Genomic DNA, 22,705 nt, shown 5'->3' on the forward strand with positions numbered 1-22,705 from the left:
ATCCTCACAAGTGGAAATTAAATCCACAAGTTTTCAGCATGATAATGCAAACATGGGGTTGCCCGGACATAAATCTCTTTGCCTCCCCACTGAACTGCCAACTACAAAAATTCTGCACAAGGACTTATCACAATCACACACAAGCATGGAAAGTGGATGCTCTTTCGTTCAGCTGGACAGGCCTACACATTTATGCCTTCCCTCCTCTGCCTCTCCTTTCGAAGGTTCTCCTAAAAGCCAGACAAGAAAAACCACAGATGATTCTGATTGCTCCAGACTGGCCACACCAACATTGGTACCCAATCTTAAAGAACTTATCTCAAGGCCCACCTTGGATTTTGCCTCAAATTCCACACCTTCTAACTCAACAAAACAATCAGATCCTGCACAGTCAGTTCAAAACCTTATCCCTGGCTGCATGGCATATTCATTAGCCAAACAGGCAACACCTCTCTCTAAAGCTGTTATGGATGTCATTTTGGAGGTCAGGAGGCCTAGCACCAGGAAATCTTATTCAGAAAAGTGGAAGAGATTCTGTGCCTGGAACCAGGCTCAAAGCCTTGACTCTCTTGTCCCTAACATTCCTCAGATACTACAATACTTAACTGAGATGCTGGACAAAGGGCTACCCTTCTCATCCATTAAGATCCATGCTTCTGCCATCTCAGCTCATTACAACACAGACCCTCCTATTTTATCTCATCCATTGCTAAAGCAGTACCTCAGAGGGGCTAAAAACATAAGACTGCCCTGGAGAGCACCAGCACCTACTTGGGACCTCAACTTTGTCTTGGAAAAACTCACTTTACCTCCTTTTGAGCCAGCCAATACAGCAGAAATAAAATATATATCATGGAAAACTGCTCTGCTACTGGCAATAACCTCAGCACAAAGAGTTTCAGAACTACAGGCACTAATGGCAGTGGAGCCCTTCATCATTTTTCACCAAGACAGGGTTTCCTTAAGAACAAACCCTTCATTTATGCCTAAGGTGGTATCCAGTGTGGCTCTTAACCAAACTGTTCACTTGCCAACATTTTATCCAAACCCCCAGAATAAAGGGGAGAGAATTCTACATTCCTTGGACATACACAGACAATTATGCTTCTACTTGGACAAAGCAAAAGCTTTCAGGAAAACTGAGCAATTATTTGTATCCTATGCTGCAAGATCACAGGGAAAGGCTATTTCAAAGCAGACCATCTCAAAGTGGATAGGACACTGTATCCGGTTCTGCTACACACAGCATGAGAAGCCTGTACCATCTAACATTAGACCACATTCTACCAGGGCAACTGTAACTTCTACTGCCTATCTTAGAGGAGCACCTACCAAGGACATTTTGGAAGCTGCAACTTGGAGTTCAGTGCACACCTTTGCCAAGTATTACCACTTGCCTCTTTACTCCAGATCCAGAGCAGGCTTTGCCACTGCAGTGCTGCAGGGCCTCATAGCCACACCAAATCCTCTCTAGAACCAGCCACCCTGACTCAGCTTTGGGATTCAACCCAAGTGTAATGACTGCAGGAGTGAAACATGATGAACATAGTACAGTTTTGTACCTACCATAAATGTAGATGTTCGAGTGCCTTCACTGCTGCAGTCCAGGTTACCTTCCCTCCATCCCCTCTTTCTTAGCTAGGACTTATCTACACTTTTCTACCCTATACTACCTATGTGGTGTATTTGCTGGTAGCTGAACTTTTTGGTTTTATTTTTCATGTATGCTTTTTTAGCAATATGTATTGCCTACCTATTTGGGGGCACCTGACATCTGGGGCAAGAAAAACTGAAGAAAATGGCGTCGGCTGCATCTTATATACCCCCAGCACACTGACGTCAGGGAAGGAGTGACAGCAATCGACGCCGGACCAAGACTTTGGAACTCTGGCCGACTGCGGGACCGCCTGACGGCAGGATAACCCAAGTGTAATGACTGCAGCAGTGAAGACACTCGAACATCTACATTTATGGTAGGTACAAAACTGTACTTTTGCACTTTTTTTCAGCTTCAATAATTGCAGTTACTGTCCTTTAACATTCAACAGACACCCAAAAGACTGAGCTGTTTCAGTGCTATGTATACATTCTTTGAAAATGTATCCTTAAAATTTTGAAGGGATGTTGATGAGCCATCGATGCCCTTTGTTTATAGTAGAAGTCTACAATGTTTATTTTATTAAATTGCACTATTGGTGTAATGTAAGTTACAATGTATAGACCAGTCTAGGTTCAGTACCATTAGTTCCTTGTATCCAGGATGTCACATGATTTTGTTTTATTGTTCACCTACAAACAGATAGTCATATATATCAATATCAAACATCACGTCCAGGAAATCATAAGTGAGATCTCTTAGTAGGCTTTAACTCCTTGCAGCAAAAATCATTGTCATTTCAGCTGATGCATCTGTGCAGTTCAAATCAGCATTTTTACATGTAGGCAATTTATTCAAGAATTTGCTGCTGATGTATGTTAATGTGACCAGCTTATTGGACTTGTTAACTGTAATTTAGCAGTCATACAAAAGAATAAAACATTTACCTTTGAGTCACCTTTTACTCACCATTTATCTTGTTTATGAAATGCACATTATTCCACTTGTACACAGAATGGCTTTTGAAAGGAGTCAAAGTGAAGACTTGCAAATGCGATAAAAGAGAAGAAAACTGTTTTCTTTTGCACTGAACTTTTCTTTGATACAGTTCTTTATCAAAGTGCGGAGATCATAATTGCATTAATGTTTTGCAAAAAAATGAACTAATATAGCAGTGACCCGTGGCTGGGTGTGGGCAAATCCATCATTACTCATACCCAGACATAAGTTACTGCTATTATACAATAACATTATTTAAGAGAAAAAGTTACTTACTTTTCTTAAATAATGTCGTTGTATAAGGGCGGTTTGCTGCTCTTCCGCATTTTTCACTGGTATCCTGGGTTTTCTTGATGTACCACACATGCAAATGGGGCTTTCGTTCCCATGCTTACCCAGTAAATCAGTACTGCGTAAAAGAAGCAATGAAGAAAGGAAGCTCTCTGTTGTTTTTTTTGTTTTTTTTAAATTAAAAATAAAAATGAAATTGGGAAACTTTCAACATATTGGAGAGACATGATAGAAAAAATATAAGGATAGTCAGGTACATTTCTCTAGTTTTCTATAACATAATGTTTTTCTCCACCCTGTCTGTCTCATTCTTTTGAAGTCTCCCATTTTTAAAACCTTATTTTTTTTTTAAATAAAAACAGTAGAGATAATCCACCAACGAAGGCAAACAACCAACTCCAGACAGGAAGTCGAACACAGTGATAATACAAAAAAAACACACCGTGTTCAACTTCCTGTCTGGAGCTGATTGTCTGCTTCCACTGGTGGATTATTGTTTTTAAAGTTTTAAGTGTTCATTTTTCTTTTTCCACCTTTGGTCCTTCAGATTCTGCTACTTGTTTTCATTTTCATAGCATATATAAATAAAAGAAAGTCCAGGCGACCAGACTTTTTTCCATTGGTATATGCTCGATTTACAACGGGCATGCTAGTTGGGCTGAGCAATCAGCGTGCTTGTTTTTGAATGTTAATGGCCAGTCATTGAACAATTTTATTATCGAGGTAGAAACACATTACATTTTTTTCAGAAGCAACTACCAGAGTCTTATACAAAACATGACATTTTCTTCTGATCTTAACTGATCTTCAGGTATCAGGCATTCATTGTGTATCATCCCAGATACATTCTACCTAAAATATTTGGTTGTTGAGTCAGAAGCTTACAGCAAAAAATCAGTAATAAAATTGTCCTGTATTACACAGTTTTAAGCCTACAGAACAATCCCTTACTTGCAGGAATTCCTCCCTGTTAAATAAGTCTAAACTGCAATATCTTATCATTGAGTAGAGAATGCAGTACATAATTTTATTGAATTAAAGTGTATAAATCTATGTTGTCTTTGATTACTTTAAATATGATACAAGCTGATCTCTGCTTTAGCTTGTTATGCCTTCTTAAGATGATTAGCAACTTTAATTGCCTTATAAAATTTCACAGGATGATCTAATATGAAAACAACTGTGCTCTGACAAATAACACAGCATTCAAGTTTTCCATTATTTCTAGCTTGCATTTTTTTTAACTTAACTGCTGTGAAGGAAATACATGCAAGGCATTAGAATGATTTTCGTTGCATTAAATGTTAATTGACTCATTGAATAACAAATTAGCAGATTATTGGTATGTGACAACCACATGTGAGCAAAACTCATAAATGCTAATGCACTTAACAAGCAGCATGGGGAAATACCTGCAGTTAGGAATGTCTGAAAGATTAATAAATAAAAAACACGCTCGAGCATGTGTTGTTGCACTAAAGAAACAACAGGTTTTACTCATTTGCTTTCATTACAGATAATGATTACTTACTTAAAAAAGTGATTTAAATCTTTTCTTCTTTCATTAGTTGTTTCCATTTGGATTTTTCACACAGAATAGGGATTACTTGGATGTAAGAATTGGTAACACTGTTGTCATGTGCCCCTAATGCTTTGACCCCCCCCCCCCCCATTGAATACATCCTTTTAGTTAATAGTTAAATGCTGACATTTTTTATTGTTTACCATAATTGTCAGGGTCAGCCAGTATGGCATTATAATCCATCCTGAAAGGTATAGACTTCCTTTAGTGCCTGGGTCTTACTAAAGTAATTCAGCAGAATTTTATTTTGTGGGTTGTACAGGCATCTTGTTGCATATCTGTTTCATATGATTCAATCACTTTGAGATACAAGGAGGCAGTGTTGTACCTTTCAGATGAAGTTCTGGCTCCTTTTTTTGACCAGCAATAGCACTCTGTATCCTGCATCCTACTGAACTGGTTTTGTTTTAATAGAGGAGGCATCTTTGCTGGTGTGTAGAATTTGTGTATTTAACATACTACAGATCAACATTTTCTCTGATATGCGTTATGGCCATGTGAATTTAGACAAATGCTTGATTGTGTTTTCCAAATGTGCAACAAAAGGCAAATAGATTTCAGTGGGACAGTAAGTTTCCCCACTATTATTTGACATATAATATGCTGAAACTATGCCTGTGAAAGGTGACTAGTTAAACAGCTGGGGATTGAGTCAGTCATGAGAAATTCATACTTCATGGATACTCATTGCACCAGTTACTAAGGCTGCAACTGTTGACTGTGTGTCTTGCACCTCTCAGGGATCCGCTTGCCTACCAACATATCTCTCAATCTCTTAGCTCAGCAATCAGTGATAAAGTCAGGTGTAATGAGTCACAAAGGACCAAAACCAAGGACATGTTTAAAGTAATAATCTTATTTGCCTTTTAACATTAATAGAACAATATGATTTGCATTATCATGCATTTTCTGAAGAACACAAACTCTGGAACTCTAATGTTTAGCATTATTAAGTGATTGCAATCTTCAATGGCTTTCAGTAAAATAAAACACAAATTCTACAATGGAGAGAACAAAGGTCTGAGGCAAAATTCTATGAAATGGAAAAATTGATCTGCTGATTTTTTCTGTCCATTTGATTTCCATAAAAATGTTGATACCTACATGAGAAAGTTAGAATAATGCACATCAATGCAGTCTGCTACCAGAATATTTCTGAGCACTTAGAAATCCAGTGCAATAGATAAGGCTTACAATCCATCATTTGTAGCTTCATATTCCTCCTCCTGCATGTAGGCACTGTTTTGTCTCCAGTACACTGTTCAAGTCCCTCACAAGTCTGTGCCATCATTCCTTAATACTATATTCTGATTCTAAAGATGCCATTACTTTCAGTAACATTCACCCTTACTTGCCCATCTTGTGGTAAAGAAAAGTTTTTCTGCTTACTTTTTGGAGTCTTGCTCCACCCAAATTAATACTAGTATTTCTCTCTTTGTTGACAGAACATACGTTATATGCTTTGCATGTATATCATATTGCAGTAAGTACATGTTGAGCTCACTCAGTGTCTGTGTTAGATTTGCTATATATTCCATGGATAATCATGCTTGTTTGTTTGGGCCTACTGAAGCTATTGAATGTAGGGGCCCTGTAACTGCATGCTATTCTCAGACTTCATCACAGTTATTAGCCTGTTTCGCTCCTAGATGTATTTTTGCTTGCATGCAATATACTAATGTGAATTTTTTGGGGATGACTTTGAATGAGTAGTGATCTTGAAAAGTACAGCCATTGATGAGACAGTCTGAATCCACACTTGGATACATTAGAGTTCATTGGCAGCTGCATTCATCGAGATCATAACACTTTTTCAGTCAACCTCTGTCTCCCTAGTTAGTATGTTCTCAGAGTCGGTATATATACGTAAAGAGAGAAATGGAGGTTGAAACCTCTCAAGGGGGGATAAAAGGGCATATCCCCCTGAAGAAATGCTTCATTCTACTGTTAATTTTAAGGGCTGACTTTTGACAAGTTCTGATATCAGTAAGTGTACATACAATCATTCAATCTTCACCACTGCTCCAATAAATATGGAGAACAATGGCAAACAAAATAAAATATAAATGAAATATGAATATAAATCAGTATAAATAAATATGTGACAGTCAGCATCAACACCATCTTGCAAAATAAATATTGCTACCTTGGGATATGGTCCACACCAGCTACTCCCAGTTAAGACTCACTAACAACTGCACAGCAAAGTTCTGAATATTGGCTTCCCAGGCCCTCCTATACCTCTCTCTGAGCTCATTGCCTTACAGTGTCAGCTTACCAACGATTACTATTATGTGAGTAAATTATTACAGTCCCACATTCATAATAACTTTCATGAGGACCTAGTAATACTCTCCCGTACTACAAACCATTTTTGCTTTATGGTAGTTACTACCATCAGCCAAAAACCACCTGGCACACAAACAATTACCAACTGCTATACCACTATTAGAAAATTTGTTCAATGAAATGTAAAAACTGATGGTAATTTAGATGACCAATCATTTTGTCTTTCAAGAGATGGATGCCAGTAGACCTAAATCAACTTATAACAGTACCCTTATGTCAATAATTAAATAAACAGCCATAAGCTTTTACAGTTAAATGAGTAGATTTGTTTACTCAAACAAAACTGAGTAATATATTTTGAAAAACTAAATATCTTGGGTACAATTTTGTACAAGGAAAAGATAAAAGAGGAGACTGAACTGCTTTATCAAATATATGTTTTCCAGAAAACATTGGCTATTGTATCTATTTCTAATTAACGTCTGGCTAAAGTATTACTTGGCTATATGTACCACTGTCTATAACTGCACAATATAACAGGCAAAGTCATTAATACAAAAAGTAACCAAATCTTTCAAAAATGATGTGCAATCCTGAGGCAAGCATATCCAAGCAAAACTAAGTAAAGACTAACAACAATGTAAACTGTGAGCTACGATAACCAGCAAAACAGTTGTTCCACCTGACCCACGGATAGTAGTCCAAGATAATTCCACACCTTGAAGTGGTGATACAGCATGTGATTCACCCATGTTTTCCCCCACAATGAGTCAGAATATATATATCATACTTCCCTTGTCACTAAAAGTTGAATTAAAACAGTAGACCTCAGTTGAATGATACAATGCCCTAGGTATTTGGAAAGTACTGTTTCTGCTACTCGACTTAATGCTTTAAATAGCAGGCTATAGCCCACAAAGCTTCACTGCATGTGTGTGTGTGTGTGTGTGTGTGTGTGTGTGTGTGTGTGTGTGTGTGTGTGTGTGTGTGTGTGCCTGTTTCTTTCACAGGTCACACTTTTACAGGTAGCTACAGATGTTCTTCATGTTTCACTGTTGCAGTCATCACACTTGGGTTATCTGCCTGCAGGTAGCCCTCAGTCGGCCCAAATACCAGAGACTTAGTATTTCTGCGTCGGTTGCTGTTGCTCCAGGACTGACGTCAGGTCATCAGGGGTATAAAAACAGGCAGCTGATGCCATTACACTAGTCTTTCTTGTCGAGGAGCCCGAAGCTGAAGCAGTTCACACGAGTGCTGGTCGGCCGTTACCTGAGTTTTCATTTCTGAATTGAATCATCCTGAAGTCTTCTAAAGCTAAGTACCCCATTGGGGATGACCTGACATCAGTTCTGGAATGACATCAACCGACACAGAAATACTAAGTATCTGGTATTTGGGCCGACTGAGGGCTAACTGCAGGCAGATAACCGAAGTGTGATGACTGTAACACAGTGAATACACTCGAACATCTACATTTATGGTAAGTATATACAACTGTACAACTGTACTATCTAAAGTCAAAACAATTTTTGCCCTGTGCATTCTCAGTCTTTTTCATATATTTTTTCACACATTTTACTTTTGCGTGTTTTTATTTTTTTCATCTACTGCACCTCACAGCTGGCCATCTACTGCCACTGATGCCTCTTTTTATTCACTGAGGCTACTGGGCTTTCCTGCCTACTCCCAGATTTACTTTATGCCCTTCTCTGGGTCAGTCAGGAGATCAAGGCATTCCACTGCATTGTCATATTGCTGTCAGGTGGATTTTCTATTTTAACCTGTTTCAACATACATGTGCTTTGCTAATACCTCATGGGTGGGGTGTGCAGTGGGTAGACCTTCAACAAGGAGTTGATGTCAGCAAGTTGGCCTATCCACATGCAGGAAGCACTACATGATGGTTTTCAGCAGTGTCTGTCAGGTCGCTCCAATAGGATTGTTTGCTGCCATGCACATGCCCCCCCCAGGGCAGGTATGACCATCTTCCCTGCTAGTGCCTCAAATTCCCAAGCTGATAATCAAACTTGAGTTCCCTACATAGTAATCAGTGGTTTAGCCCCCATCCCACAGTGCTGGCACATTTTACTTATTTACTGCCCTTCACCAAAAATCTCACTTGCAAGTTTTATACAGTTTTGGACATTTCACAGCATATTGCACTTCTTGCTAAAATATCAGTAGCAGGTTTTTACACAATCCCATCAGTGTTCATGAAGGAGTCATCAATCTATTACTCTGATATTGAATATTAATGCTGTGCTTCTGCAATTAACTGAATAGTTTAATTTTTCAGGTTTTAAGTATCCAAGGTCCTTTTCTATAACATATAACTAAACTCACCTAACAAAAATATCTGAGATGTATGTTTCCAGACTCATTCAGAATGGCCTTACTTTTTTGGCATTAATCCTTTTTATTTTTACTTCTGACCATGAATTAAGCCACACCATATCCCCTTTGTCACCTGCCATTGCATTGATGTTTTTGTTGCTGGCATGTAAGGCCTCTGTTTTTTTATCCTTTGCAAGATGTTAGCAGCAAATATTCCAAAAGTAGATGATATTTTTCTGAGACTTATAGACAGTCATGAATTACAATTTGTGGTGTTGAGCTTCCAAGACTATCTAGAAACCAATTACTATTCTATTTTGCTCGATACACTAAGCAAAAGTGCATCCTTGAATAAGTGACCTAAGGCGTTTTATTCATTAAGGGGCTTATACAGTCAAAGAGTTTCAAAATTTAGGCTGAGCATTATATTATAAACTGTGTTATTTACAGTAGCTCAATCTTCTTTTTTAGAATTTAACTGCTTCACAATTATCATTTCAATGTTCAACTGCAGATTTTATTTTGAATGTAAAAGTTATTGCAATCAAATTATGTTGGTTGTTAAATATTGCTAACAATGTTCTGTCTTGCTTTATAAATATTAGCATAGAAAACATTAAACTAGATGTTATAATGTCAAGCCATGACATATGATGCATTCAGGATCTAGCAATTACGTAGCAGATTATAATGATCTCACAGTAATGATTTTTTTCTGGTGTCATACTTTTCCCAGATAACCCATCACAGATCGGCAGTGCCGCAGTTACAGTTAAAGTGTTTGACGTGAATGACAATCCTCCTGAGTTTTCTCAATTTTATGAAGCTTATATGTGCGAAAATGTTAAAGCGGGTCAGGTAAGAAATTTTAATTTACGTATCTTATATATTCTCCTGTATTTTATGGATTTCTTGTTTTATTTGCCTAAAGGGAGACAAATCTCCTTATCATTTGGATGCTACCATACTGGGTTGCTTCTATTGCCTGTGTTCCTTGCTATGGTGGCTTCAGAGAGGCCCTGGGACATGACAGATGAATAATACTAGAGGTGCCAAGACAAATAGAGAAAACAATTCTCTTAAGATAAAGAATAAATGTTGCATAATATAAGCAGTGACACGTTATTCACCTGATGCTTTCCCATTAGATAATACATTGTAAGACTTGCCTATGCTTAAATCAGGTATTTGTTGTTAATTAAAGGTATAACTGACTTTTAAAGATATTGGTCTGATCTTTAAGCCTTTCTACTGATTTTGGATGCTAGAGTAGAAATGCTAGTGAAACTCACAGTTGCTTGAAGAATAGTGAGACATGGTCACACAAATCCTTTAAGCTTTATTAAAATGACTACAGTAATTCACCTGCAGAGAATATGCAGTATGTTCACTTGAATAGTTGCACAGTTATTATTATTATTATTATTATTATTATTATTATTATTATTATTATTATTATTATTAAGTGTGAGGACTCCATTAACTGCTACATAGGTTCCAGTATGTGGGGAATCCATTAATTGTTACACAGCTTCATAACTCAAAGGTGTCTAAATGTTATTTTATCCTAACATGGCCAGCACAGACATAATAATGTTCAGTGCAGTACTTTTTCTTTAAAGCTTAATAGCTATGTCATTCCCTTTTAAGCTTATTAACAGCAGACTTAAAGTGCCTGATGTCTAACATGCAGTGCATGCTTGCCATAAATTCAGCAGTGAGAGGAAGCTTGTACCAGACTGAAAAGGGCATTGACATTTATAGTCTATTACAGATGTTTGAGGTCTCATAACGTTGAATGGCTGTCATACAGCTAAAATAAATACTCAAAAACAGTCTACTTTGAATCATCATTCAAAAATAAATCTATTTTGTTGCAGGGTGACTTGCACCCCCTGCTTATTATGTATACCAGCTGGAAGATCATGCTACAGTGGGGAAGGGGCAAATTTCCCAGTCCCCACTGGAACACAATTTCACACTAAAAAAAATCCTGTATGTCCAATCAGCTTGTTTTTGATCAGCTGTACCAGCTTTTTGGTTTTCAGAAGGTTGCCACTTCAGTGGGTTGTAGGGAACATATATATATATATATATATATATATATATATATATATATATATATATATATATATATATATATATATTTGTATGTATGGATGGATGGAGGGCATTGCCACGAATGGCAAGTGCCTCAATACCCAGTAGATTGACACCATTTGGTAAAAACAAACATGTGGTTAAAGGCGTGCAAGAGCAACAATATGTACTTTCCTAGGATTGGTGATCTCAGAGTTAGTATATATAATGAGCATAGCCCTTCACACAGGGTATGCAGTGGAGCTTGCCCCCCTGCAAAAACATTTGCCATTGGTTTAGGCCACTCTGTGGTAATCCTCAGAACATGTGCAGAAGATGTAGACATTGGCGACTTTCACATTATGACGTCAATCGACTAGGTGTTGGGGCACTTGCTGTTTGCTCCAGTGTCCTACACACACACACACACACACACACACACACATATATATATATATATATATATATATATATATATATATATATATATATATATATAAATACACACACACACACACACACACACACACACACACACACACACACACACACATACACACACACACACAAACACATACATTTATTTATTTAAACATTTGCTAAGTAGATAAGACAGACTGATCAGAAGACCTTTTTGAGCACTGAATTGGATCAAAGGCTCAAAATTATACATAAATTTACTTGAACACATTCAATGAAATGTACTAGAAATATCATAAATTCATTAATGAGGCAGACAAGAGATAACAATATTTTTCTGTTTCGGCAATTTCAGGGTACAGTTGGTTCATGGGTTATAGAGAATGTCACACTGTTAAGAAGCAGGGATGCAGATACACATTCAATATGACTATGTTAGCTTAGATATTAAAATGGAGTTAGATTAACCATTACAGTATAAACAGAGGGTGGGACAGAATGTTGAAGATCCTTTACAACAATTAAAAGTACTGGTAATACTTAAAAACATTCAGTATTGGAAAATGAAAAAGTGTATTATCATTGATTCTTGGTGCAGCGGTTAATGTTGTCGCCTCACAGCAAGAGGTTCTCCGGTTCGATTCTTGGCTGGGGTGCCTTCTGTGTGGAGTTTGCATGTTCTCCCTGTGTTCACGTGGGTTTCCTCTGGGTACTCCGGTTTCCTCCCACATTCCAAAGACATGCATCTGGAGCATTTCTCCCCGGGCCTCCGCTGAAAACAGGCTCTGTGGAACCTAGTCGGACATTCCCGGTCAACAAATGTTAAATAAAAATAAATAAATAAATAAATGTTCTGAGATATGTAAAAAGAAACCTAGTATAAGGAGCAACGTTCCTAGACAGTGTAATAGTTAATAGCATTTACCACTGGAAAATGAAACAGTATACCAATGACTGTTTACTGTGTAGAGAATAAGAGATCTGTAGAAAGAATCCTAGTGTAATAAGGAGCTTTCCTGGGCAATGGAGGTAAGGGAAGTATCTAGCATGTAGATGGCTATATGAAAATCTAGAAACAAAACTTAGGCCAAAGCAAGGGAGTGAGAAGAGACCGGCTACTTTATATAGAATAGCTATCAAAGCAGTGCGTTGACAAGGTGTTCAAAGAGTACAAGCTTGAGAAGTTATAAGCTGGTCTGCTTACAAATGTCAGCTGGAACGAATGGCCCTAACAATCATGGAGAATGCTCCTTCAGGGCAGTTGAGAGTGAAAGTGGATATTTCAAGAGCAGAAGAATTTGAATGACTTGTGCAGAGGGAATAGGTCTTAGTACAGGTAAAGAATTTGACTGCAAGAAGAAGGCAAAAGTCATAGATGACAGCCTTATTTGGGACAGAAGCAAACAGAAAGGTGGCTCTTTTAGTAATAAACAATGTTTTGGAGATTTATAGACAGGTACAATGATGGGTACATTGATCTACTAAACTGACAAAGCAAAAACTTTTATTGGTTATTTTCTGAAGGAAGGCAATGCTATATAGGTTCATAGGTGTTTACTAGGCTGATGACCACAAGGGCCTTTTTAAGCCTAACCATGCATCCCAAATCTCTGACAAGTTCTGATACCCTTGATAAGTGTAAGCATGGGCCTGGTAGATGAAATATTTACAGCTTACCTGTGTCCATTAAGTGATCTGCTTTCTAACTAGATAATATTTAATTGTTAGATGACCTGAAATGTTCAGAAAGGTATCCAGTGCTTCCAGATCAATTGACTGAGCATCAAGAATTGACTCTCATCTCCTCTTATCTGAGGAGTTTGATGAAAAGACAAACAGTAAAGCTCTACTCAGATTTTCAAGTTTTAAATGGGTTGAATACATTTCTTGAAAATAATTATGTCAGCCTTTAACTTTTACGGTGTGAGCACTGGGTCATTTCACCTTCTTTTTAGAATCATTTAAATCAATGTGTTGTGTACACAGAACAGGATCAAAAACAGCACCAGTCCATGCCCATGTGATCAGAAATCTTTCATTGGCTTTCAGTTTCTTCACGTTCACTTGCTTGTTTGACACCACTTTTCCATGTTCACATCTCAGAGTGTTGCAAGTAGGACCTGCATGACACATCCCAGGCATGCAATTTTGTGTAGTTAGTCACCATCCACAATTTTAAAGACTGTTTCTTGCTGAGGCCCATATAATGTTATAAATTAGTGACAGCTAAAGTGAAACTTTTCCAGAGAGTCAGTTGCTGGAGAACTCAAAACATTAATAAGTTACATTAGCTGCATCACTATATAAACAAACTGGTTAAAACTCTTATTTTTGGCAAATGAAGTTTTGTTTTTATCATGATCACTGCTGAAAATTTTGGGGAGTATGAAAAACTACAATCAGTTCTCATTTGCCTTATTTGTTCTTTGAGGTGAAAACTGCCAATCATAGAGAAATACGTAGAGCTGCTAAAGTGGTTTGTCAACATTCACAGACACGAAATGTGTAGGGGAGGGGCTGGTTTTTGTTTATTATATTTTTTAAAAAAAAGAAACCTTGACCTATTTTGTGTTGAAGACATTGAAATGCTTTTAAGCAGTTTAAAATGAGCACATATTAGACTAATTTGGTCCAATACAAATAATGATATTGGTTTCACAGACCACATAAGAAGCCAGTAACTCACAATCCTATCACTGTAAATAAACAGAGAACAAAAAATGTCTACACCATGGTAAATTTTGGGACACAGACTGCATTGTGAAAAGGGGATTAAGAGACTGAAAAACAAAATTACATCAGTATGGCTTGCAGTTGTCATAATGGTTATTTGGAGGTATTTGAAATTAAATTAGCATAATAAACTTCAAAGGTAATTATAATGCATTGGCACTGAATGGAATATCAGGTTAAGATGAAAGATTAGTTGCATGTTGAAGTTTTCCTTTAATAATGTCTGTTCTTTATAGGTTCATAGGTTCATACTAGGCTATCTGCCCTAGGGCATTTATAAGCCTAGCCAGAGTGTGTTTGGCTTTCGCCACCCATTTTAAATTAATTTTGCTATGCCCTTTTTCGAGGTTAGTATACTGTGCCTCTGTCTAACAGTGACACAGAAGTGATACCCGGGATAAACCTACGATCTCCCATCCACTCATCAAGATTCCTCTTGAAGAGAGTCAATGAGGGACTCTGCCTAACCTAGACTGGGATTTTATTCCAGAGTGAAGGGAGCCTCTGGGTTATGAATCTGTCCCTCCAACATGTCCTATTTATTTCAGTGCTGAGGTTCAAGTCTCTCGAGCGTGTAGCTTGATGGGATTTGGATTTTTTGAGGTGCAGCATGTCCCTTAATTCCGGGTTGGACATGGCCTTATACGTCAGGCACAGGTCACCTCTGAGCAGGTGGTATGCCACTGAGTAGAGCTGGAGTTTCTTTAACCTGGCAGCATATGGCATCTGTTTGAGCCCTTTGATCCTCTTGGTGAGGTACTTTTGGGGTCTTTCCAGTTGCTGCAGGTGTTTGGTAAGGTACATCCCAAAAGGGGCATTGTACTCGATTATGGGCCTGATGAGGGATGAGTAAAGAAGCACGATGACCTCCCCTAATCTAGATGTGAATCCCTTCATGATTAGGTGGGCTATATAAAATGTTTTTCTAACCACTTTGGCCACGTGGTTGTCAAATGAGAGATTGCTATCAACTTGGGTCCCCAGGTCCCTAATTACTTCTTCTGTACTTAATGGATTACCACCTATGCGGTAATTTGTGGGTACTTTGTTTTTGCCAAAGGGGATGACTATACACTTTTTGGCGTTTAGCTTGAGGCCATGGCTCTGGCACCAGTTGTCTGTTTCTATGAGGCCCTTTTGGAGGATGCTTGTGTCGACTGGAGAGTCGATTATGGCGCCCAGTTTGCAGTCATCTGCAAACTTGGTCAGCCACAGTCCTTCCGTGTTGGCCTGTACCTCCGAGAAATATATACCAAGCAAGAGAGATCCCAGGACTGAGCCTTGTGGGACGCCACTTGTAACTGGTTTGGAGTCTGACATGGCTCCTGCAATTCTAACCATGTGGGTTCTGTCCTTCAGCCAGTTTGCAACCCATCTAGTGACATAGGGGTTTATATTTAAGCTGGTGAGCTTATCTATAATGCCCGAGTGGGGTATTGTATCGAAGGCTTTTGCAAGGTCCAGATAGGCTGTGTGGACCACCTTCCCTTCGTCAATGGCCTTGGTGACTGTTTCAAAGAAGTCAACCAGGTTTAAGAGGCAGGATCTGCCCTTAACAAAGCCAAACTGGGTAGGATCCAGTGTCTGTAGGTCCCCAATATCTTTATTTATGAGGTCCATGATGATCCTTTCCATAGCTTTGCAGACCAAGCTAGTCAGGCTTATGGGGCGATAGTTTTCAGGGTCCGTTGAGGCACCACCTTTGTGGAGAGGGACCACTGTTGCTGTACACCACTCTTTGGGTAAATATCCTGTAGTAAGGCTGAGATTGAACAGTAGTTTTATGTTTGGGTTTAGCTCTTCTTGGAGTTCATGTAGGACGCAGCCTGGGACACCGTCTGGTCCCATTGATGCTGTGTTTTTTGCTTTGGAGAGGGCGGCTCCCACCTGAGCATCTGAGATGTCAGGGGGGCAGCACTCTGCTGGGATAGATATTTGCCCTTTTGGTGGGGGAGTTTGCTGAACCTGTCAGCTAGGATGTTGGCAATGTCTGTGGGATCTGTGTATTTTTTGTCATTTTGGACTAATTCTGAGCATATCTGGGAATTCCCACCCAGGTTCCTAACATAACTAAAGAAAGCCTTGTGATTATCCTTAGTGTCCTGTGCAATTTTTCTCTCGAAGCTGGCCTTTGACGATTTTATGAGTGCCCTTAGTTTTTGCTAATACTGATCAGAGATGCCTTCCCTTTTTGGGATTTTGCTCTATCATGTAGTAGCTTCCTCCTTCTATTGTATAGTTTGTTTATGGCTGGGGTCCACCAGACAGGTCGTCTGCCTTTGGAGGATTGGCTCTTGGTTTTATTTGGGATTGCATGATCCATGCATTCCTGAAGGTGTTCATAGAATGCATTTATAAAGGATTCTGCGGTCTGGGCCGTATTTTCCACAGGCCCGAGGGCTTTGAAGGATTCCACCTCGGTTTTGAGGAGTGTGAAATTTGCTTTAGAGAAGTTTTTCACTGTGGTTTTCTGGGCAGGGGGTGGGGTCAGGATGTGAATATCTAGTGAGATCAGTTTATGGTCTGATCTTACCAGTGAGGGATACACTTCTGGTCTGGAGCATAGAGTCCCCATGTTGGTGATGATCAGGTCCAGTATGTTTTCCCCTCTTGTGGGAGTGGTAACAAGTTGTTCCATAGCATTTGAGTTTATGAATTCTAGGAACCTTTGGGCAAGGGTGTTGGAGCTAGAGTAATGCTCCCAATCTATGTTTGGGTAGTTGAAGTCGCCCAATATAATGGTGTTCGGAGAGACCTTCATATTTTCCAGTGTTCTCAGGAAGGCCGAGTGGGGTTCCTGGGTTTGGGAGGGTGGTCTGTAGCAGGCTATAAACTGGAAGGCAGTTTTACCCACTGTTAGTTGCACATGGATAGTCTCTGATGCTTCATACTTTGCCACCAACCTGGAGGTGTGGGTATCTTTGATGAATATCGATACTCCCCTCCTTTTGTGGTTCGGTCCAAGTTTTGGGGCGAAAAGCATGGTATGAGGTATAACCTGGTAGTGCTGGGGTGCTCTCGGGAGTCCTGAACCAGGTTTCTGTTACTGCACAGATATCGATGTTCTCCATGCTAAGGAGAGTTTCGAGTGCGTGCATCTTGAGGTTTAGACTTCTAGCGTTGAGTAGCATTACTCTTAGTTTCTTATCCCTTGTGATACCTATGGAGGTGGGTTTGTCTTTTGAGCCTTGCCTAAAAAAGGCACTATGGGGGTAGCAAGAGCCTTTGCCAATATCCGAAAGCCCAGGGGTGACAGGTGCAAGCTGTCCCTAGCAAAGCTTCGTGGCTTGTCGTGCATATCATCCCAAGCTGACAGGCATTGGATCCCCTTTGAATGACACCAATACTTAAGCCAATTGTTGAAATTGATCATCTTGTCTTCATATTGTGGCATCATTCTTGGTGAGGGTAAGATGCTACTCAAGGTCAGGGTCATACCAGCCTGGGCTACATGCTCAGAGAGCTCCTCTATGTCTCTTTTCATGTAGTCCAGGGAGGTACGTCTCAGGTCATTCACAACAGCATGGACAATGACTGAGTCATATTTGTACTTGCCTTGGAGTGACCTGAGTGCTTGTGTTATGTGGCGGATCCTAGCGCCAGACAGGCTGCTCACCGTGACCTTCTCCTTGTTCAGCCTGGTGAGCGGGACGTCAGTGTGCCTGACGATAGAGTCACCTATTACAAGTGTATCAGGTGTGTTGTTTAGCCTTAAGGGCTGTGACTGTTCTGCACACTGGCTTTGTGAGATATGTGCTGCACGTGTTTTGTTTTGGGGTAGCGGTTGCTTGGGTGTCTGCTTTGGAGGTCTATGCTGCTTAGGCAGATCTTTATTTAGAGCCTCCGAGTATGTTTTTGTGTGATTATGTGTTTGGTTTGCTGTCGTGGTAGGTCTATGTGAGACTGGAATTGTAGTGAGTGTGGTTTCCTTCTCCTCCTGACTGGTTATGCCAGTACTGAGTTGAGAGAGCTTAGCCTCCAGTTTGGCTATATGGTTGCATCTCTCACATGTGTTGGAATTTGTTGGGAGGAGGAGAGGGTTGTCTGTGTACATAAGGCAGTTGTAACATTGCCTCAAGATTCCCATATTCACCAGCTGGACCAGAGAGGAAATTGACAACTGACCTTTGGACATGCTAGAATAATATTGGGAATTCCTTTATAATTGAAAACAAGGGCCAATGGGGAGCGAGGGTGTAGTGCTTTTAATTTTTAGTGCTGACTTATAATTGCTTTAGTGAGCAAGTGTCAGGTAACAAGTGCAATGTCACATTCAAGCAATCATGTCAGATATTTTGAATTAATAATCAATTAGAATTATGTATTTAAATTTGAAATTTTACTTTTCATTTTGTTCTGATGAAGTCAAACTATTTGATGAAAGAGCTTAACAACTGTGGATTTTAACTACGTTTGTGGATAATATTTTTATATTAAAACCATCTGTGGAACCGCAACACTGTGCTATTTTTTTTTTCTTGGTTTGTTCGTTTTCAGAGCACTGTGAACACTATTTTTTGGACTTTATAATATAGACACTTAAGAGCTACATGACAGGACTATCACTGTACATACTGACTGACTTGTACTTAGTACTAAAAACATTGATGAAGCACGGCCCTCTCAACTGTAGGGCTTTTAAAAATCAAACTTTATAAAATGTTATGAGTGCGTGTATCATCTGAGATGAAAATAGACACAGACCTATAGAGACTTTTCAGTAATAGGATTTTATTAATGCTTTAAAATGCATATCTGAATAAAAGCTAGAAGGAAATGTAAAATGCTTAGCAGAAAAGAAAAATAAAGTAGGCTAGTGGAGAAGTAGTTGAAGAGACAGGTACAGAGTGAGCAATAATGACATTCAGTTTCACTGGAGTACTCAGGGGTTGTTACAGGGCCTGGTGATTTACTTCAGTCTTGGGGGGGGGGGGTGATTGGCAAAGTCAATGTGTTCATAATCAAAAGTAAGGTGCAAGCTGTGGCCCCTTTCGGAAGTTGCAAGATTCAAGGGGCTATATGGATAATTGCTGCTCAACCAAGCAGTGGTGGTTGGGATTTAGAATCAAACAGCTGAAGGAGCTTCTCTATATGTCACTGATGCATTAACGTTCAGAAATCAGTTGTACATGTAAGACAAAAATCTTCAGAACTGTATGTATTTTGAAGAATTTACAGAATAATGTCATGCTAGTAGAAACAGTCCAGGTAGTAAAATGAAAAATGGTCAGTAACTTAGTAAGTAAAGTATGTGGATAAGTTAATAACCCTTGGCATGTTTAGTCTGGCGATAGTGATGTTTGGTGTGATGCATGGACAGTACTTCATATAATCCAGCGTTCATAATGCTGAATGCATTTAACACTGGTAGAAGTGATTGAAAGTCATTTGATCCCTTCTGCTGGTATTAAGTCAGTGCAAAACTGTGCAAAGTGGGGATTGGAGAATTTGCCCTGTCTCCACTCTAGAACAATCTTGGAGTTGGCGTATATAATTAGCAGGGGTATAAGGGGAGCAGCTTCCAACATGGGTGTGCAGGTGGGTTTCCCCACTACAAAAAACATCATTGTTTTGTTTTTTCTTTGCTTTGGCTTTCAGTCTTTCAAGGTCAATCATTAGCCATTTGACATTCGTGTACTTTGATGTTTTGAAGTACAACCAATGCATGTTATGAACCTATAGGATCCTTTGTGATGGGTAAGGAGGAGTCAGACTTACCATACAAAACAGTTATGAAGTGATGTCATATAACAAACAGATAAAAGACTAAGCCATTAACAGTGGTGAAGATTAATAGACAGATTGAGTTCACAGAGCTTATCATTCACCATCAGACTTTACAACAGAAAATGAAGGAACAATGGGAGTTAACAGATGGTAGTAACTGGGAGAAATCAGAAGAAGATGAGACGTGAGATAGGTAAGAAAATAGTGGAACAGGATAACACCTTCAAATGTCTGGGAGGGGTGACTGAGGAGAAGAAAAGTCTGAATGAGGAGGTCAAAACTAGAATGAGAGTGACTACAGCCAACAAGCACAAAATGTTGGGAATACTGTGTGACATTAGAATGCCAAAGAATCTGAATAGTATGCTACACAAAGCAGTGATGCAACCAGTACTACTGTATGGTACACAGACCTGGGCTGTAAAGGTAGGGCAGTTAAGGAAGCTAGAAGTGATAGAGATGAAGTACATGAAATTGGTAGTAGGATGCACACTGCAGGGCTGATGAAAAAATGAGAACATCAAAGCAGAAGCCAAAGTAGCATTTCTGATTCCAGAGAACATCAAAGAGGACAGAGTACAGTAGTTTGGGCATGTGCAGAAAAGCAGAAACCAGTCTGGAGAAGAAGATTTAGGACAGACAGGAAGAAGGCAAGAGGAAATGAGGATATTCAGCAAAGGGTTGGATGGACTGTGTGGGAGAGGACCTGTGATAGTCAGCATGACTAATGAAAAAGGTAAAAGAGTGGCACTGAATCAAGAAAAATGGTGGCAGTAGATGCAACACCCCAAACTCTTGTAGAAAAATGAGAAAAAGGGGTTGATGATAATGATGATGATGATGACTGGGAGATAGAGAGGAAGACAGAAAAAAGGTGGGGAGAGTTATACCATCAGATTGTCTAGAAGGGATATACAGCCTGCTTCCTTTGTCCAAAAGCTTGTTTACTTAATCATATGTGCAACTGTGAGGTAGCATTGGATATAATCTGTTTTTAAATTATCTTTATATCTCCATCTCCAGTATCATCAGTGGACCTTTTTTAAAATGACCACTTCAGGTTAAATCATTACTGGTGTTAATAAATATGTTTAGTACTACTATACTTCTTATCTGTGTGTAATCTTGTTTTATATCAAGGAGGATGAAAGGTATACTGTGCTTAATATCTGAGACAGTGGTAAAACTCCGTCACTTCAAATAAGTACCCACATGTTATCCCAAATCTGGGGCATAATATACCTGGGGTCAGTTTTAAATTAACCGTCTGTATATAAAAAAGGTGACATCTAACTAACACAACCATTTAAATTCACCAGCCTGTCAGGTAAACCCATGCAAACCCATGCCTAGAAACTAAGTTAACCATTGATAATAAAAATAAGAAGACACTAGGTAGGTATCTCAAATGATTATTCTAGTCTTGATATATACCTACAGTTTATTCATCCTGACACAAAGTAAGCATAGATTTATCTGCTTTAAAGATATATGAGCATGTCTTATTGGCTTACATTTTTATTGCATCACAAAGGTTTGAGTATTTTTAAAATGAGTTTTGGAAAATAATGTTTTTTCTGAATAACTCCTGATATTGTGAGGTTGAAAGCACTTAATAAAGTATGAGATATTATCTTAAGACAGCCTTGTTTTTTTTTACTAGTTCATTACTGGTGCATGCAACATTCTTCCATTTTTGGTAACTTTAGTATTTATAAGTAACATCCTAGCTACATGTTTGCACCTAAATTCCACCCTATTACCTTAACAATTTGAAAATTGATCGATGCCCATTAACATGCAATTCTAAGAATCACGTCGTCTCTGTTGTCATATGATGGGTTTCCTTCTGAGACTGTATCACACATCTTCAAAATCCATCCATCCATCCTTAACCTCTTTTCTTATTTTGCACATGGGGTTGAGGTATCACTTCAGCAGTGACAATCATCTTCAGCCAAGGTTTATACCACCGCGTGGCTAACCCTGCCACAGTTGTTCATTCATATCACACACTCACACACACTCTTACCTACGGCCAATAGAGTGTCTAAGCCACCTACTGCATGTCTTTGGAATGTGGGAGGAAACCAGAGCACCCAGAGGAAACCCATGTGACCACAAGGAGGATATGCAGACTCTGCACAGAAGACACCCCAGCCAAGAATTGAACCAGAGAACCTCTTGCTGTGAGGTGACAAAAGTATCTGCAAAATACCTTCATCTTAATCAAGACAGACTTTTTCATCATCTCCATTCTCCACAAAATCATTGTTAGTAATAGTGATTTTTACCATCTTTACATTACAGTCATTCTACATTGATTTATACTCTTGACTAGCTCCCATTGCTTCTTGTGAATTCCCAAAGGTCTTAAATCCACATGCAAAATATATTCTGAAAAGATTGGGTAAAGCATACAAGATTTCAAGTTCCTTAGTAAAGACTCTTGTCATAGAAGCCAAACGTTGAATTGACTTTCACTGCATATGTGCATTATAGTCACTGTGAAAAAAGATATGTTTATACCCAAACTCGTACACCTTACCTGCCTGCCAGTGTAACAAATAAAAATATTCTGTTACATTAAAAATTTAACCTAACCAGTATGTACCTTGTTGCATCATAGTTACTGCTAACCCGGGAATGAGAGG

General features: G+C 39.0%; 1 protein-coding gene across 2 annotated transcripts in view; it reads left to right on the plus strand.

Annotated features, from left to right (window-relative positions):
• CDH20 (cadherin 20) overlaps positions 1 to 22,705 on the plus strand; it is a 330,188-nt gene that overhangs the window by 267,547 nt on the left and 39,936 nt on the right. For both annotated transcript variants that reach the window (XM_044065173.1, XM_044065174.1), the window contains exon 10: positions 9,829 to 9,950. In XM_044065173.1, the coding sequence (XP_043921108.1) occupies positions 9,829 to 9,950 (122 nt within the window). The remainder of the gene's footprint in view (positions 1 to 9,828; positions 9,951 to 22,705) is intronic.

Source organism: Protopterus annectens, chromosome 3.part0 (genome assembly GCF_019279795.1).
Source record: "Protopterus annectens isolate FY-2018-M chromosome 3.part0, PAN1.0, whole genome shotgun sequence".
Classification (NCBI taxonomy): Eukaryota; Metazoa; Chordata; order Ceratodontiformes; family Protopteridae; genus Protopterus; species Protopterus annectens.